Here is a 17,903-nt window from a genome sequence, read left to right on the forward strand (position 1 = left end):
GTAAAGAATCCTTCTGCAGTGCAAGAAACACAGGAGACATGGATTCGATCCCTGAGTGGAGAAGATCCCCTGGAGGAGGGCCTGGCAACCCACTCCAGTATTCTTGCCTGAGAAATCCAGGCAAGAATCTATTAAGATCTCCTGGGGAATTCAGGCAAGAGTGTCCTCTGCATGGAGAGAGGAGCGTGGCGAGCTGCAATCCATACAGTCGCAAAGAGTCGGACACAATTGAAGCGACTTAGCACTCCAGTGTTCTTGCCTGGAGAATCCCAGGGACGGGGAAGCCTGGTGGACTGCCGTCTATGGGGTCGCACAGAGTCGGACACGACTGAAGTGACTTAGCAGCAGCAGCAGCAGCATGCACATGCCCGGACTATCAGGAGGCTTCCCTCAGAGGCGTGTGGGGCAGAAATCAGACAGTAGTGAGTCACTGTCTTGATGCCATCTGCACTTTTCCTTCCTTGAACTTGCCCCACAAATTAGAAATTTCCATATACATCTCCCTTTTATCTGGTACTGTTCTCCCTTCCAACCTCCTGAACTAAAAGCCTTGAAGGCACCATCTCTACTACCCAGCCTCACACTCAGCAAAGAGCAACCCTTTGTTTGTTGAATGAATGAATGACTAAAGGGGTGATTTCTATGGATGAAGTCTACCCATTTACAGAGAACATATCTTGATATTTTTTGAACATATTTTAAAATTCTTTTAAAATGTAAACATTATTTCTCAATATCATGCAAAAAATTTCCTGTAACAATAGTTATTTTTCATCCAAGCCAGTTGATCCCTTATTAAAGCCAGACTGCCAACTTTGATTTACCCCCTAAAGACTTCCAACATATTGAAAGGATATCCCGTGTGGTCTTCCAGGCTTTTCTCTCGATATTTTCTTTTTCTTTTTAATTAAAAAAATATTTATTTTATTTTTGGCTGCTCTGGGGCTTAGTTGCAGTGCATGGAATATTTCATAGCCTCTCGAGGACTCTTTGTCGCGGGTGCAGGCTTCTCTCTAGTTGTGGTGTGCAGTAGTTATGGTACTCAGTAGTTATGGTACTCAGTAGTTATGGTACTCAGGCTCAGTTGTCCCGCAGCATGTGGGACCTTGGTTCCCCAACTGGGGATGGAACCTGCTTTCTCTGCATTGGCAGGGGGGTTCTTAACCACTGGACTATCAGGGAAGCCCCTGTCTGTATTTTCAAATCCAACTTCTTTGCTACCTTAATTATCTCCCTGGAACACGGTTTAGGGTGAATCCTCACCACCGCCCATCAACTCTATAACAGGCTCTTCAGCTGGCAGTACATTCAAACAAGGATTGATCATGAAACAGGGAGAGGATCTCATCCACTCCAAAGGGCCTTCCTCGGCAGGCGTGATTCTACGTCCCAGGGAGAAAACCCCCATGCCCTGTTTTAGGTGGGAAGAGGTATGTGATCTTGGCCTTATCTCTTTCAGATTGGCTCCTACTTTGGGGCCTCCCTCTGCTCCGTGGATGTCAACAGAGATGGCAGCTCCGACCTGGTCCTCATCGGGGCCCCCCATTTTTATGAGCAGATGCGAGGGGGCCAGGTGTCTGTGTGCCCCTTTCCCCGGGGGGTGAGTAGTGATGAGACCCGGGCTGGGTGGGGTCTGGCTGTGGGATGGAGGGGTCGCCTGGGGTGGGCCTGACACTATTTTTGTTCTGCAGAGAGCTAAGTGGCACTGTGATGCTGTCCTGCGAGGGGAGCCGGGCCACCCCTGGGGCCGCTTTGGGGCAGCCCTGACAGCGCTGGGGGATGTGAATGGGGACAGGCTGGTGGATGTGGCCATTGGGGCCCCGGGAGAGCAGGAGAACCAGGGTGCTGTCTACCTGTTCCATGGAACCTCAAAACTGGGCATCAGCCCCTCTCACAGCCAGGTGAGGCCGGATCATCTGTCCCTTTCTAAATCAACATTCCCTCAGCTGCCAGGTCAGTTCTCCCAGAAGCCCTTTTCAGAACCTTCAAAAATAATACACACTTCACAGAAAAGATTCATTCTGCCCACAACTGGAGGAGGTGCACAGGGTCAGCATCGCTGCTGCCCCTTTACAGGAGGGAAGATGAAGGCTCAGAGGTAATGAATGGCGAGCCGCGAGTGTTGGATGTAGACATTCTTCTCCTCTGAATCTCAGTCTTCATAGGATGACCAATAGATCTGGTTTGCCCCACATCTGTCCTGGTTTGGGGCTTCCCTGTTGGCTCAAATGGTAAAGAATTTGTCTGCAATGCAGGAGACCCGACTTGGGAAGATCCCCTGGAGGAGGAAATGGCAATCCACTCCAGTATTCTTGCTTGAAGAATTCCATGGACAGAGGAGCCTGGTGGGCTACAGTCCGTGGGGTTGCAAAGAGTCAGACACGACTGAGCAACTAACAGTAACTAACTAACCTCCTGATTTTAGCAGTGGAAGTCTCACAACACAGGAAGCCCTATGGTTGGCCATTCTACCAGGACTGCATGCGTCATGGGTGTGTGACCTGTGTGGCCACTCAGGGCTCCTCTCTCAGAAGGGCGCTGTGCTTAGATTAATGCTCTGCTCCGGCCATCTTGAAATTCTTAACTTTTGAATAAGGAGTCCTACAGTGTTTTCCCCCCATGGGGTCCTGCAAATTGTGTAGCTGATCCTGATGGCTGGTCATTTGAAATGTTGATTGCCACAACTGGTTTCCTCCTGAAGAGGCTCCCTCTTTCCTGCCAGATGAAGCCCACTGTCTAAAGAGACCCCCACAGTCTGGCTTTCTCCCTTACAGCCCACTGAGGCCATCCAGTCTTCTGGTCTCTGACTTTTTTCCAGCATTTTTCCCCCCAAATTTTTCTTATGTCCTTTCTCTGTTCCTTCATCACTCCTGCCAAATCCCTCACAAGGTTCAACCCTACTAACATCACCTGAAATTCTTAAAAAATGGGTGCATAGGCCCTGCCAGTACGGGGTCTGATTCAATTGGCCTGAGGTCAGGGCTCCAGGGGCTTCCCAAGTGGCACCAGCAGTAAAGAACCCATCTGCCAATGCAGGAGACATGGGTTTCATCCCTGGGTCGGGAAGATCTCTTGCAAGAGGGCATGGCAAACCACTCCAGTATTCTTGCCTGGAGTATCCCATGGACATAAGAGCCTGGTAGGCTACAGTCCATAGGGTGGCAGAGTCAGACATGACGGAAGCATGTATGTACAGAGCCCCAGGCATCAGTAAAAATTTCCATTTTATTAAGAAAAATTTCAATGTATAGTGAACACCCATGTATTTATAAGCTAAAATCTACTATGAATATTTTACTAGATTTACTTTTTCACATCTCCATCCTTATATTCATCCTTTTCTACTTGTTCATCAGTTCAACACATTTTAAAATGCATTTCAAAGTAATTTGCAACACCAGTCCAACTTCACCCCTAAATGCCTCACCATGTATATCATTAATTAGAATTTAATATTTGCTTACCATTATTTTTAAAATAAAATGTATAGACAGGAAATGCACAGATCTTTGGCCAGTTGATGAATTTTGAAAAATATAACCCACAATCCTGGGAATTCTCTGGCGGTCCAGCGGTTATGACTCAGTGCTTTCACTGCCATGGCCTGGGTTCAATCCCTGATTGGGGAACTAAGACCCTGAAAGCTGTGTGGTGACTAGACAAACAAAAACCAAACAAACAACCCCCAATAATTCTATGAAGGTACATGCCTGTAAAATTCCATGGACAGAGGAGCCTGGCAGGCTACAGTCCATGGAGTTGCAAACAGTCGGACCCAACTGAGCAATTTCACTTACTGTACCGAACATCATGATCACTTTAGAAAGTTCCCACCTGTCCCCTCCCAGTCAATTTCTGACCCCACTCCATCCTAGAGGAAGCTACTGTTCCAATTATTTTCCACCATAGATCAATTTTGCCCATTCTAGTGTATGGACTATGATGCTATGTCAGCCCTAGTATTTTTCACACACTCCTTTTAAAAAAATAATTCTACTTGTTTATCTGTGGCTGCACTGAATCTTCATTGCTTTTCCGGTTTTTCTCTAGTTGTGGCCAGCAGGGGTTATTCTCTAGTTGCGATGCTCAGGCTTCTCATTGCAGTGGCTTCTCTTGTTGCAGAGCACAGGCTTCTAGGGCTCGAGGTCATCAGTAGTCACATGTTCTTTAGTTACAGCCCAGCACTCCTCACATTCTTCCCTCTGTGTCACGGAACCTCTTTCCGCAATTTTATGAATATTATAGTTAAGCCTTTTTCTCATTGGCATCTGTTGTTTCTTTGTGTAAATGGGATTTGAAGGCTCTGGTTTTACTCTATTTTTATTACAACACTTTACATGCTTGTATAAGTTAAAAGATCTAAAGTAAACAGCAAAAGCCCTAGCTCCTTCTGCCCTTTATCTTTACCAGAACTTGGCCTGGAAAGGAAAACAAGGGTAAAGGGAGGGTCCACACATTCACCCACTCTCACCCACACCCCCGTACACCCATCCCCACCCATGCCCACACCCACTCACACCCACACTCAGACGCACCCGCAGCCCCCATACGCCCACGTCCACTCACACCCATACACACACTCCCACTCCACTCACATTCTCCTCTCCCACACCACAGACTTTGGAATTAAAAATAAATGCAAAAACGATCATGCAAGCTTATTGTTCTACTGTTTGTAATTTTTACTTGTTCTTTTTCTATTACTGGAACTGTGGTGCTCAGTATTTCAACAAGCAAGTGTCCTATGGATCTCCCAACTACCATATTATATAATTTCAAGACAAAGCTTCCTCCCAATAGGATATAATAATTTTTTCTCAAAAAAATTTGCAGTATAATATATGTTCAGTAAACACACAAATCTTAAGTGTTGAATTTTCACATCTGTGAACCCAAGTAAGCACCACCCGGATGAAGATATAGCACATTTCCAGCGTCCTGCACTTCCTCATTCTTCTTTCCAGTTGACAACTTCACTTTAAAAATGGCAGTAAAATATACATGACCTAAAACTCACCCCCTTAACCATTTTTAAGTGTACACACTTCAGTGGCATTAAGTACGTGACAAAGTCACTTTTAAAATTTCTTAATATATTTGGCTGTTATCCTTTCAGTTAGACTTTATTTTTTTTGGGAGGGGGGGTCCAAAATCACTGCAGATGGTGACTGCAGCCATGAAATTAAAAGATGTTTGCTCCTTGGAAGAAAACCTATGACCAACCTAGACAGCATATTAAAAAGCAGAGACACTACTTCACCAACAAAGATCTATATAGTCAAAGCTATGATCTTTCCAGTAGTCATGCATGGATGTGAGAATTGGACTATAAAGAAGGCTGAGCACCAAAGAATTGATGCTTTTGAACTGTGGTGTTGGTGAAGACTCTTGAGAGTCCCTTGGACTGGAGATCCAACCAGTCCATCCTAAAGGAAATCAGTCCTGAATATTCACTGGAAGGACTGATGCTGAAGCTGAAACTCCAATACTTTGGCCACCTAATGTGAAGAACTGACTCACTGGAAAAGACCCTGATTCTGGGAAAGATTGAAGGCAGGAGGAGAAGGGAGCAACAGAGGATGAGATGGTTGGATGGCATCACTGACTCTATGGACATGAGTTTGAGTAAGCTTCAGGAGTTGGTGATGGACAGGAAAGCCTGGTGTGTTGCAGTCCATGGGGTTTCAAAGAGTCAGACACGACTGAGTGACTGAACTGAACTGATCCTTTCAGTATTAATTTTCCACATAGATTGAAGAGTCAAAATTGTTCCTAATAGCTTATTATGAAAAGTAACAATTTTCATACCCACACTGTGATTTCCTCTTTGTTTTTCCTCCTCTTGAGGAAACCACTTTCAGCTCTTTCAATGATTCTCTGTACTTGCCAAGGACACAATTATATTGCTGCTGCTTGATTTTTGTTTTTGCGTTGACTTCCTACTATGGAAGGTGAGGACTGAGCTCTCTTTGAGGCCTCTCTTTTCAGATATTCACATGCTTTGCATCCCACCCCCACATTAAATTTATATGATAAATTTGGTTAGGTCAATACAGAGTGTTTGCATTTTCCTGACCACGTAAGAGAGATCCAGCTGAATCAAGAGATTCAGCTGAGTCAAATAGTATACTGTCTCTTCTTTCCTGTGAAGCTTCTTATTTTCTCTGGAAAACCCAGCAATTATGGAAATTTTTTATATCATCTCAAGGTTGTGGTTTAAAGCTGAATAGTTACCCTAATTTTTAAAGAAATTGTGGGAGGTGTGACTTGAGTGGAGCCCAGACAGTCTCTCCTTGGGTCACCCTGGGAGACTGAGTTACTCTCTTCTCTGTTCTTTCCCACCTCTTTCTCGCCTCCTCTTTTCCACCGTCAGCGGATCACAGGCTCACAGATCTCCCCCAAGCTTCAGTATTTTGGGCAGTCACTGAGCGGGGGCCAGGACCTCACAATGGATGGATTGGTAGACTTGGCTGTCGGGGCTCAGGGGCATGTGCTGCTGCTCAGGTGAGAGCATACCAGGTATCTTCTTTTTAAGGAGTGTGTTTGCTGTACGATGGCCCCTGATGGCCCTCTGGCTTCCCCCCAGGTCACAGCCTGTGCTGAAAGTTGAGGCGACGATGGAGTTCACACCCAAGGAAGTGAAGAGGAATGTGTATGAGTGTCGTGACCCAGTGGTAAAAGGCCAGATTGCTGGGCAGGTCAAAGTCTGCCTCCAAGTTCGCAAGAGCACATGGGACCGACTGGGAGAAGGTGAGGCTGAGTGGGTGAATTTCAAGAGGTTAAAATGACTGGGGACATTGATGGGCTCTGATAGCCTTCTTCAAGCTTGGATGGAGTAAGCAGATGGTTCCCCTGCTAGAGCATGGGTGGGGAGGCCCAGAAAACACCACCAAAGAAGTAAGTCTCTGGCACTTCTTTACAGTCTCAGTTCTCTATAGAATGAAGGGCCCCACCCTGTGAACTAATCAGATATATTTTTTTAACTGAGAGGTGGGCAGAGGAGCTTGGCAAGCTCCATAGTCCATGGGGTTGCAAAGAGTTGGACATGACTTAGCAACTAAACAGCAACAATAATTTGTTCAAAGGGGAGACTGAGCTGATGAAGCAAAGCACAAACTCGCAAAGCATTCAGACATGTATTTTATCACAACTAACTTGACTCCCTCCCTTGTCTCTATTCTGAGTGGCATTGTGCTTGGGGTGAGAAAGAGTAACGGTGGTCCTAGAGAGAAACAAGGGGAGGAGATAAAATTAGTTTTCTAGCAATAATCTTACTGGACTGAGGAGATAGCAGTCAGGGTTCGGGGCAAACAAGATGGCTAGAAATTGAGAGTGAAGTCTTGGAGAGTAGAGAATTACAGAGAAGATCCCCCAAAATACATGGAAATTCCATACAAAGTCATTGGCTGACTTCTAAGTCATGCATGTCCAGGTCAATACTTCCAGAAACTCAGTGGAAGACAGCAACTGAAGAGCTAATGAGTTGAAAAGAAATCCAGCTGCTGGGGAAGCAGAGATTTGAGTGGGGCATTGAAAAACACCTTGGTCCTTCTATTGGGAAAATGTCCATTGAGACCGGCAAGCAAGAGAAACAACAGACAATAGATATAGACCCACAGATGATTCAAATATTAGAATTATCAAACCAGAATTTAAAATATAACTAAAATTAATATCTTCAAGAATAAAGAGGAAAGGATGGAGAACGTCATAAAAAAAATCTGGATTTCCTAAGAGTTCAATGGAAACAACTAGCACTGAAAAACAAATGGAATGGAATTGAGAATTCAATACATTTAATAGCAGATTAGGAGCAGAACAAACAGATATACATCACTATATATAAAATAGGTAAACAAGGATTTACTGTATGGCACAGATAATTATATTCAATCAATATCTTGTTTAACCTATAATGGAAAAGGAGCTGAAAAATATGTATATGTATAACTGAATCACTTTGCTGTATACTTGAAACTAAAACAACACTGTTAATCAGCTATACTTCAATATAAAATAGAATTTAAAAAAGAAATGGTGGTAAAGACTTTTCTAAAACTGGTGAAAGACATCAAGATTCTCTACCAAGTCAGAGCAAGATAAATATAAAAGGAACCATAAATTGGTACCTTACACCAATGCCCACAACACCAGACACTGTACCATCCCAAGGTACAAACTGCTGAAGAACAAAGACAAAGAGAAAAAAGTGAAAAGCAATATACTTTTTTTTAGTATTTTTTTTTATTTTTTTAAATTTTATTTTATTTTTAAACTTTACATAATTGTATTAGTTTTGCCAAATATCAAAATGAATCTGCCACAGGTATACATGTGTTCCCCATCCTGAACCCTCCTCCCTCCCCATACCATCCCTCTACTTAATTTTCTATCTTGTAACAGAATAGGTATTAATTACTGAGCATTTATTATGTGGCAGGCACTATGCTAAATGCTTCATAGGCACAATTTTATTTTCACTGTTGGAAAGAAATAATTATTATCTTCAATTTAAAAATGAGGAGGAACCTCCCTGTTTGTCCAGTGGTTAGGGCACTGCACTTCCAATGCAGAGGCCAGGGTTCGATCCCTGGTCAGGGAAGTAGATCCCGCATGCTGCAAAAAGACCCCATGTTGTTGTTCAGTCACTAAATTGTATCTGACTCTTTGTGACCCCATGAACTGCAGCATGCCAAGCTTCCCTATCTCTCACCATCTCCCGTAGTTTGCTTAAATTCATGTCCATTGAGTTGGTGATGCCCTCCGAACATCTTATCCTCTGTTGCCCCATTCTCCTCCTGTCCTCAATCTTTCCCAGCATCAGGGTCTTTTCCAATGAATTGGTTCTTTGCATCAGGTGGCCGAAGTGTGGGAGCTTCAGCTTCAGCATCAGTCCTTCCAATGACTATTCAGGGTTGATTTCCTTTAGGAATGACTGGTTTGATCTCCTTGCAGTCCTAGGGACTGTCAAGAGTCTTCTCCAGCACCACAGTTCAAAAGCATCAGTTCTTCAGTGCTCTGCTTTCTTTGTGGTCCGAGTCTCACATCCATACATGACTACTGGAAAAATCATAGCTTTGGCTAGATGGACCTTTGTCAGCAGAGTGATGTCTCTGCTTTTTAATATGCTTTCTAGGTTTCTTCCAAGGAGCAAGCATCTTTTAATTTCATGGCTGCAGTGATCTTGAAGCCCAGGAAAATAAAATTTGCCACTGTTTCCAGCACTGTGTGCTGCAATTAAGACCTGGCTCAGCCAAATCAACACAGAAATAATTTTTTAAAATAAGGAACTGAGAGACACAGGGAGGTCAACTAATGTGGCCAAAGTTGGACAGCTGGGGAGCAGAGGAACAGGGCCGCCACCTCTTGCCAGTCTGACTCCAAAGCCAGGCTCCTTACCGCCATTCTTCCCACCCCTTCAGGAGATACCCAGAGCACTATCACCTATGACCTGGCTCTGGACCCAGGTCGCCCCCATTCTGTGGCCATCTTTGATGAGACACAGAACAGCACACGCAGACGTGTAGAGACGCTGAGGCTGAGTCAGAAATGCGAGACCCTGAAGCTCCGGTTACTGGTGAGCAGGGGGTGACCATCCTCCAAGCAGGGGGTGGGCTTGTGAAGCTGAGAAGGCTGGACCACCGACCCCTCACTGTCTCTCAGGATTGTGTGGAGGACTCAGTGACCCCCATTGCTCTGCGCCTCAACTTCTCTCTGGTGGGGGAGCCTGCACACAATTATGGGGGCCTCAGGCCAGTGCTGGCTGTGGATGCTCTGAGACTCTTCACAGCCTCGGTGAGTCGGGAAGATCCCCTGGAGCGGGAAAGGGCAACTCACTCCAGTATTCTTGCCTGGAGAATCCCACAGGCAAGAAGAGCCTGGCGGGCTGCAGTCCATGGGGTCCCAAAGAGTCGGACACGACTGAGCAACTAACACTTTCACTTTATTTCGAGATTTCACTTTGCTGTTTCTTTTTACATCCTGTCCCGATTACCTTTTGTTTTTCTCATATTCCGTGTTTGGCAGCTTCCCTTTGAGAAGAACTGTGGCAATGACACCGTCTGCCAGGATGACCTCAGCATCACCTTCAGTTTTATGGAGTGAGTTCCCTGTCCTCTTTTTTACCCCCAAAACTGCACCATGACCTGGCGCTCTGTTCTCCTCCTGGCCCCCAAGGGAGCCTGGTGCAGAGCAGCTGCTACCGCCTCATCCACTATCTTCTCTCTCCCAGTGTCTGCGCCTCCTTCCCTCCAGAGCACATTCGCGGCAGGGAAGCCCCCAGCCTCTCATGGCCTGGCTTCTTCCTTCCACAGCCTGGACACCCTGGTGGTGGGTGGACCCCGGGACTTGAACGTGACGGTGACTGTGAGAAACGAGGGCGAGGACTCCTACAGAACTCAGGTCACCTTCTTCTACCCGTCTGGCTTGTCCTACCGGAGGGTGTCAAGCAGCCAGGTAGCCAAACCCTTCTCAGGCTCCGTCTGACTTTACTTGCCCCACCCCCGTGGCTGCCAGCTGACTTCACCAGCTCTGCCTCCCTTGCCTTCCAGAACCAGCGCTCACAACGGTTCTGGCGCCTGACCTGTGAGTCTGATGTCTCCACCGAAGGGTCTGGAATCTTGAAGAGAACCAGCTGTGGCATAAACCACCCCATTTTCCTAGACAACTCGGAGGTCAGACTGCTGGCTCCTCCTCCCTTTTTCTCCTTTGTTTTCTTCTGGATTCTTCCCTAGTTCTTCTCCTTCTTCCCACACTGCATGGCTTGTGGGATTTTAGTTCCTGGACCAGGTATTGAACTCAGGCCCTTGGCAATGAAAATGTGAAATCTTAACCACTGAACCATCAGGGAATTCCCTTCTCCTTCTTCTTTTTAAAAGTAGATCTTTCTTTCTCTCTCTCTCTCTTTTTTTTTTTTTGAAAAAAAGTTTTGCTGAGATAAAAATCCATCTACCATTACAATACACCCATTGGGCTTCCCTGGAAGCTCAGACAATAAAGAATCTGCTTGCAATGCAGGAGACCTGGATTTGATTCCTGGGTTGGGAAGATTCCCTGGAGAAGCGAATGGCAACCCACTCCAGTATTCTTGCCTGGAGAATTCCATGGACAGAGGAGCCTAACAGGCTATATAGTCCATGGTGTCACAAAGAGTCAGACATGACTGAATGACTAACACAAACATTTAAAGTATATGATCCAGGGACTTCTCTGATGGTCAAGTGGTTGAGAATCTGACTTGGAATGTAGGGGACACGGGCTTGATCCTGGGTTAGGGAACTAAGATCCTATGCCACATGCCACTGGGCAATCTAAGCTCAAGTGCCACAATCTAAGCTAGAGAGCCCACACACCCCAAGACCTCATGCAGTCAAAAATGAATAAATAAATAAACTGAGAAAAGTATACAATCCACTGGCTTTTGAAATGTTCACAGAGTTGTGCATTCATCAGCGTGATCAATTTTAGAGTATTATATTTTTAATTTAATGTTTAAAATATTACTTATTTGTTTGGCTGCATTGGGTCTTAGATGCAGGATCTTTCACTGCAGCTCATGAACTCTTTAGTTGTGGTCCACAGGCTCAGTAGTTGTAGCACTCGGGCTTAGTTGCTCCAAGGCATGTGGGATCTTAGTTCCCCGACCAGGTATTGAATTCGAGTCCCCTGCATTGCAAGGCAGATTCTTAACCCCTGGACAGCCTGGGAAGTCCTAGAGTATTTTATAAAACCCCCCAAAACACCTTGCTCCCTTTGGCCATCAGCCTATGTCTTCCCATCTGTCCCAGTTCTAGGCAACCACTAATCTATTTTCTGTCTTGAGATTCACCTATTCTGGGTATTTCATATGAATAGAATCATACAATATGATGGCTTCTTTGAGCATCACGCTTTCAAGGGTTACCCATGTTGCAAGATGTATTAATACTCTGATTCTTTTTATTGCTGAATAACACTCTGTTGTATGGATGTACCACATTTTATTTACCCATTCTTCAGCTGATGAACATCCGGGATGTTTCTTCTCTCTTCCTCTTGTCACTGTCTCTCCTTTCTCCAACTCCAGATCACCTTTAATGTCACATTTGATGTGAATCCTGATACTTACTTTGGAAACAAGCTACTTCTCAAGGCCAATGTTACCAGGTGAGCTATGCCTGGCTTCCCACCACATCATCAGTTTTGAGGTCCCAGCCCCGTGCTGATGGTGGACCATTGCCCTCTCCCCACTGGTTCTCCCTTCAGCTCATTCATTCACTCCAGAAATGCCAACTGAGCACCCACCCCATGCCAGGCATGTTGCCCAGGGCTGATGGGATAGCAACAGACAAGATGGCTGTGGTTCCTGGCTCATGGAGGTTATAATTTAGTGGCAAGGATGGACAGGACAGTTGATGATTACCATGAAATGAATGGTGTCCAGTGTTGTTGGGAGTTTGGTGTTCAGAGAGGAAGATTCATTTGGGCTGTGAGTTAGCCAGAAAAAGTGAAAGAAAGTGTTAGTCTTTCAGTCATGTCCGACTGTTTGTGACCCCATGGACTATAGCCCACCAGGCTCCTCTGTCCATGGAATTCTCCAGCCAAGAATACTGGAGCAGGTAGCTATTCCCTTCTCCAGGGGATCTTCCCAACCCAGGGATCAAACCCGGGTCTCCTGCATTGCAGGCAGATTCTTTCCATTTGAGCCACGAGGGAAGCCCAGCAAAGGCACAAATTGAAGGTGGGCATGAATACAGAGAGAAGGAAGTGTGGACCAAGCCATGCTGGGATATGGCAAATGTCAGGCTAAGTTTGAGCTCAGGAGGCAGAGTTGAAGGACTTGGTTAGATATGGCCCATTTCATGTAATGACCGACAGGTGCTATTAAGGAGTTTGCCGTTGAACTTGGGAGGGACAGGATGTGATCACCTTTGCATGCTAGAAAGATCTCTCTCCAGGAGGGCAGGGGATTAGGGCAGGAGTGGTTTTGAGTTCAGGGGACCAGTGAGAAAAAGAAGGTGCTCCAGGCATCCATCCTGCTGAGTTGGGATGGGCCTGAACTCCACGGGGCAGCCCTGGGCTTCCCTACAATCTCTATTTCCTCTGTTGGATTTAAAGGACAGTGTTTAAGATGCTGAGAGCACAGGACTCAATGGTTGGTTGGTGCTAGAGGGTAAAGGAGAAATAGGAGAAGGAAAGGCTGATTCTCAATTCTCAAGAGCTGGTCAGAGCTCTCTGTTTCCCTTCAGTGAGAACAACATGCCGGGGAACAACAAAACTCAATTCCAGCTGGAGCTGCCTGTGAAATACGCTGTGTATATGGTGGTCACCAGGTACTGGCTTCCGGGGCTTTTTGCTCTGCCTTCACCCCTGGGCTGGACATGGCGCATCGAGCATCTGTGCGCGAGTCTGTGCGCGGGTGCTTGTGTGTGTCTGAAGTTATGTGTGCACACGTGTGCATTTGTGTGTGTGTGTTGGGGGCCAAACTGCCACACGATGCGGGTCCCCCGACACGGTCCTCGCACACCGTCGTGCTCTCGCTCTCTCAGTTGCATTTCCTGTGTGCCTGTTCACCCCTTAACACCCTTAGCCCGAGACCCCCTCCCAGAACTCCCCTGATGTTCTGTCACTTCCTGCCCCTTCTTCTTTCTCCCGTCAGCCTTGAGGCCTCCACCAAATATCTCAACTTCACAGCCTCAGAGAAGACCATACACGCTATGGAGCATCAGTATCAGGTGGGGAGTGGAGAAGGAGCCTGGGGAGGGAAACCAGGATGACAGGAAAGAACAATGGGGAGGGACTTCGCTGGGGTCCAGTGGTTAAGACTCCGTGCTTTGACTGCATGGGACACAAGTTTGATCCCTAGTCAGGAAACTAAGATCCCACATGCCTCAGGGCAAAAAACCCAAACGTAAATCAGAAGCGGTATTTTAACAGATTCAATAAAGACTTTTTAAAATGTTCCACATCAAAAAATCTTTTTAAAAAGTTCCACTCTTCCACTGCAGGGCACACGGGTTCGGTCCTTGTCAGGGAACAAAGATCTCACGTGTTGTGTTGTCAAAAAAAAAAGAATGATGGGAAACATGCATGAGGTGCCTGCTTTGGGCCAGGCTTTCTTCTAAGCTTGCTCTGACTCCTCACACACACACAAGCATGTGCATCACACATGCACACACACACATGTATATACATGGGACTTCCTCGGTGGCTCCGCAGTAAAGAATCTGCCTGCAATGGAGGCGACCAGGTTCAATCCCTGGGTCGGAAAGATCCCCTGGAGGAGGGCACGGCAACCCTCTCCAGTATTCTTGCCTGGAGAATCCCCATGGATAGAAGAGCCTGGCAGGTTACAGTCGATAGGGTCACAGAGAGACTGAAGTGACTGAGCATGCCTGTGTATACACCATGTATGTAATTACTTTTTTCTTCATCTTCCTAATGACTCTGTGATGGAGGCATTGTCGTCTCCCCCAGTTTATAGATGCAGAAACTGGGGCTCAGAGAGGTTAACAGAACACGCCCCCTGGTGTCACCCTTAGTAAGTGGAAGAGCTGCTGCTTACGACAGCCTGTTTGGCTCAGGAGTGGAATTTAACCACTACACTCTCCTACCTCTCAGAAAGCATCAGAAGGCAGGGTGCTTGGGTTTGTGAGGCCTTATTCAGTCCTGGGCCCCTTCCCAGGACTCCCCTGATGTTTGGGAGTGGGAAACCTGATTCTAGTTGCTGGTGGGGGTGGAAAAGCCAGAGCCCTGATACCCACCCTTCCCCCATCACGCAGTTCAACAACCTGGGCAGGAAGAAACTGCCCATCAGTGTGGTCTTCTGGATCCCCATCCGGCTGAACAAGGTGCCTGTGTGGTCCCAGCCCCAGGTCACCTTCTCCCAGGTAAGCCCAGACGGCTCTGAGGAGTGGGCCCAGCTCCTCCCTCCACAGCCCCCTGGTCTTTCCTAAAATCGTTTCTGCTTCTTCTGTTGGATTGTGGAGCCATTCCCGACCCTCTCCTGACCTGGAGGGTGGACCTGGGAGCCTCACTTCAATCCCTTCCTCATCGTGTCCCTTTTCCTCAGGACGTGTCCAGTGGATGTAACACCACGGAGGTTGCCCCTCGTCACTCTGACTTCCTGGCGGAGCTTAAGAAGAGCCCGGTGCTGGTGAGACTAAGCCCCGGCCTCAGGGCTGCACGCAGACTATGTGCCACCCCCTCACCGTGCCCAGTACTACCTCTCAACTGAGCAGCCTGGGCTCACAGGGCAAGTCCTGCATCCAGCTTTCCTGCTCACCTATCTCTTCTCCTCCCTTCCCCAGAACTGCTCCGTTGCTGTCTGCCAGAGAATCCAGTGTGCCATCCCATCCTTTGGCATTCAGGAGGAGTTCAAGGTCACCCTCAAGAGCAACTTCTCGTTTGACTGGTACATCAAGGTCTGTGGGGGCCCGAGGCTCGGCTGGGCATGAATCATGATCCTTCAGGGCCTAGGGGTCCAGTTCCCATCCTCTCTCTCTCCCACAGACTTCACACAACCACCTTCAAGTTGTGAGCAAAGCGGAGATCTTATTTGATGAGTCAAAGTTCACCCTGCTTCCAGGGCAGGATGCGTTTGTGATGGCCCAGGTATGTGTCTGGGACACAGCGCGACCATTAGAGGCAGGAAAGGAGGCTGGGCTTGTGGGGGAGAGAGAAGAATGGGCAGGAGGAGTGAGTGCTGGGCCTGGAGGGGACAGGGGACAGGGAGGGGTTAGTCATGGTGTTCAGGGAGCACACAAGGTCTGACTGGGGAACCCCCAGAAACCCAGAGTCTTTCTCCTCTGACGTACCCTTTCCCCTCTCCCTGCTCCAGACAGGGACCAAGGTGGAGTCCTACGAAGTACATAACCCTATCCCGCTGATCGTGGGCAGCTCGGTAGGGGGGCTTGTGCTGCTGGCCCTCATCTCTGCCGGTCTGTACAAGGTAACTCCCCCGGGACCCTCTCCCTGCCCGCTCCCCTCCCCCACCCCACTGCTTCTCACTCAGCACTGTCAACTCCCACTTCTGCTGCCAGTTGGGTGACCTGGGTGGGGGGGTGTCAGAGAACCTCAGTTTCTTCAGCTGTACAATGAGACTAAATGTAAGTGAAAGTCGCTCAGTCTTGTCCGATTCTTTGCCACCCCATGGATTGTAGCCCACCAGGCTTCTCTGTCCATGGAATTCTCCAGGATAGAATACTGGAGTGGGTGGCCATTTCCTTCTCCTTCCTGACCCAGGGATTGAACCTGGGTCTCCTGTATTGCAGGCAGATTCTTTACCATCTGAGTCACTAGGGAAACACCCATTTTGTGGAGGTCATTGGCTTCATAACTCTAGAGAACTTAGAATGGTCTCTGGTACAATTGCTATATAAGGAGTAGTCCTGCTTATGCTTTCTATTTCTTTCCTTTCCCAGTAGCAATGCCCTTCCTGTTCCACTTTCCCCAGGGCTATTCTACACCCTGCCGTGTTTTTTCTTTGCGCCTCTTGGTCCCGCAGTCTCCCTGCCTGTCCTGCATGGCTTTCACCCACCCCCTTCCCCCAGCCTGGGTGCCCTCACTCACTCGCTTCTGCCTCCACAGCTCGGCTTCTTCAAACGACAGTACAAGGACATGATGACTGAACCTGGTCCCGATGTGGATACCCCCCAGTAACAGCTCCTTCCCCACAAGTGGCCTCCCTTGCAGCAGACAGGACGTGATGGGACCAAAGAGTGGGTGCCCAGGCTGCTGGATGGACACCTCTATTAGGAAATCGGGGCTGTGACGTTTCACTCAGGAGCGACCTGCTTGGGTTGCCATTCTCATCCGTGTGCACAGGCATGTGTGTGTGTGTGTGTGTGCGTGCACATGCATGAGTCTGAGTTGTGTGTGTGGCTTAGATTGCTCTTGAACCAAGATAAGTGCCTTCAGCACAAGGTCTGGGGCCAAAGGGGGTTGCTTGGGCTTCCTTGTGTGTGGGTGAAGATGCCACTGGTTCTTCCTTGGGGGCAGAGGTGATGGCAGCTCTTGCGGGTGAACACAAAGGGAAGGCCAACAAATCCTCCCGCGCTTTCCCCTGAAGAAGTAGGACCTACTTTGGTGGGTGAGCCTGCAGGTTGGCAGGAGCCCAAGCAGCTGGGGCTGAGCCCACCGGCAGGAGCCTGTCTGACCATTCCACACTAGAGCTGATATGTTCAGTGCACAATGGTGTACCTCTCTTTGTGTATTCACTTATTTATTATTTTAATGGTACTTTTATTTTTTGAATAGATGAACCTGTCTGTAGTATCAAAGTCAAAAAATGTGTAAAGGTGTATGATGAAAAGGTTCTCCTTTCCACCCTGATCTCCCAGCCATTCAGGTCTCTTGTAAAGGGTAGTCCAGGTTATGTGTTTGGAGGTCTCCTTTGCTAAGATTTTTTTTTTAATCTCTTTTTATACAATGATTCTAGGGATATGCAAACACACACACAAATTTTTTACACGAATGGCAGCATGCATTATTTATACTGTTACATCTTGCTTTTTTCATGAATATGGCTCTGACATTGTTTTATTTTATCAAGATATAAAGTACTTTCTCATTCTTTTATATAGTGGCTCTGTATTCTACTATGTGGGTGGATCCTAAGCCTGGGAGGTATATTGTTTCCAATCTCACAGTGACAAAAATGGTGGATTAATAAATTGAATATATGTGGTTTTTGCGTATGTGTAGGCTAATTTATAGGATACATTCGCAGAAATTTGAGTTCTCTGAGAGGCAATCCCAAGAGAATAATTTGAGTGAAAGATGCTTATTTAAGAGAGACCCCAGGGAATACCAGTAGGGAAGGAACGTGAGCTGGGAGGGAAAGGCAGGCAGTAAAGGGTGTATTATCAACAGAGGTACCACTATGAGCTTGTCGAGTGTAACTTGGCTGGGGAGGTCTGGGAGAT

At 47.2% G+C, this 17,903-nt stretch overlaps 1 protein-coding gene and 1 non-coding gene across 2 annotated transcripts in view; both read left to right on the forward strand.

Annotated features, from left to right (window-relative positions):
• ITGAM (integrin, alpha M (complement component 3 receptor 3 subunit)) overlaps positions 1-17,665 on the forward strand; it is a 38,939-nt gene extending 21,274 nt beyond the window's left edge. The window contains exons 13-30 of the mRNA XM_010837371.1: positions 1,460-1,600; positions 1,692-1,901; positions 6,374-6,504; positions 6,587-6,750; positions 9,423-9,577; positions 9,664-9,795; positions 10,027-10,100; positions 10,314-10,455; positions 10,551-10,673; positions 12,065-12,144; positions 13,227-13,310; positions 13,637-13,712; positions 14,760-14,867; positions 15,050-15,133; positions 15,288-15,401; positions 15,490-15,591; positions 15,818-15,928; positions 16,567-17,665. Of these exons, the coding sequence (XP_010835673.1) occupies positions 1,460-1,600; positions 1,692-1,901; positions 6,374-6,504; positions 6,587-6,750; positions 9,423-9,577; positions 9,664-9,795; positions 10,027-10,100; positions 10,314-10,455; positions 10,551-10,673; positions 12,065-12,144; positions 13,227-13,310; positions 13,637-13,712; positions 14,760-14,867; positions 15,050-15,133; positions 15,288-15,401; positions 15,490-15,591; positions 15,818-15,928; positions 16,567-16,638 (2,103 nt within the window). The 3' untranslated portion in view covers positions 16,639-17,665. The remainder of the gene's footprint in view (positions 1-1,459; positions 1,601-1,691; positions 1,902-6,373; positions 6,505-6,586; positions 6,751-9,422; positions 9,578-9,663; positions 9,796-10,026; positions 10,101-10,313; positions 10,456-10,550; positions 10,674-12,064; positions 12,145-13,226; positions 13,311-13,636; positions 13,713-14,759; positions 14,868-15,049; positions 15,134-15,287; positions 15,402-15,489; positions 15,592-15,817; positions 15,929-16,566) is intronic.
• Positions 8,531-8,602, forward strand: TRNAG-UCC. Its single transcript has one exon. It is a non-coding gene; the product is annotated as a tRNA-Gly (tRNA).
• Positions 17,666-17,903: the final 238 nt, after the last annotated feature.

This window comes from Bison bison, unplaced genomic scaffold (genome assembly GCF_000754665.1).
Source record: "Bison bison bison isolate TAMUID 2011002044 unplaced genomic scaffold, Bison_UMD1.0 scf7180017864072, whole genome shotgun sequence".
NCBI classification, from domain to species: domain Eukaryota; kingdom Metazoa; phylum Chordata; class Mammalia; order Artiodactyla; family Bovidae; genus Bison; species Bison bison.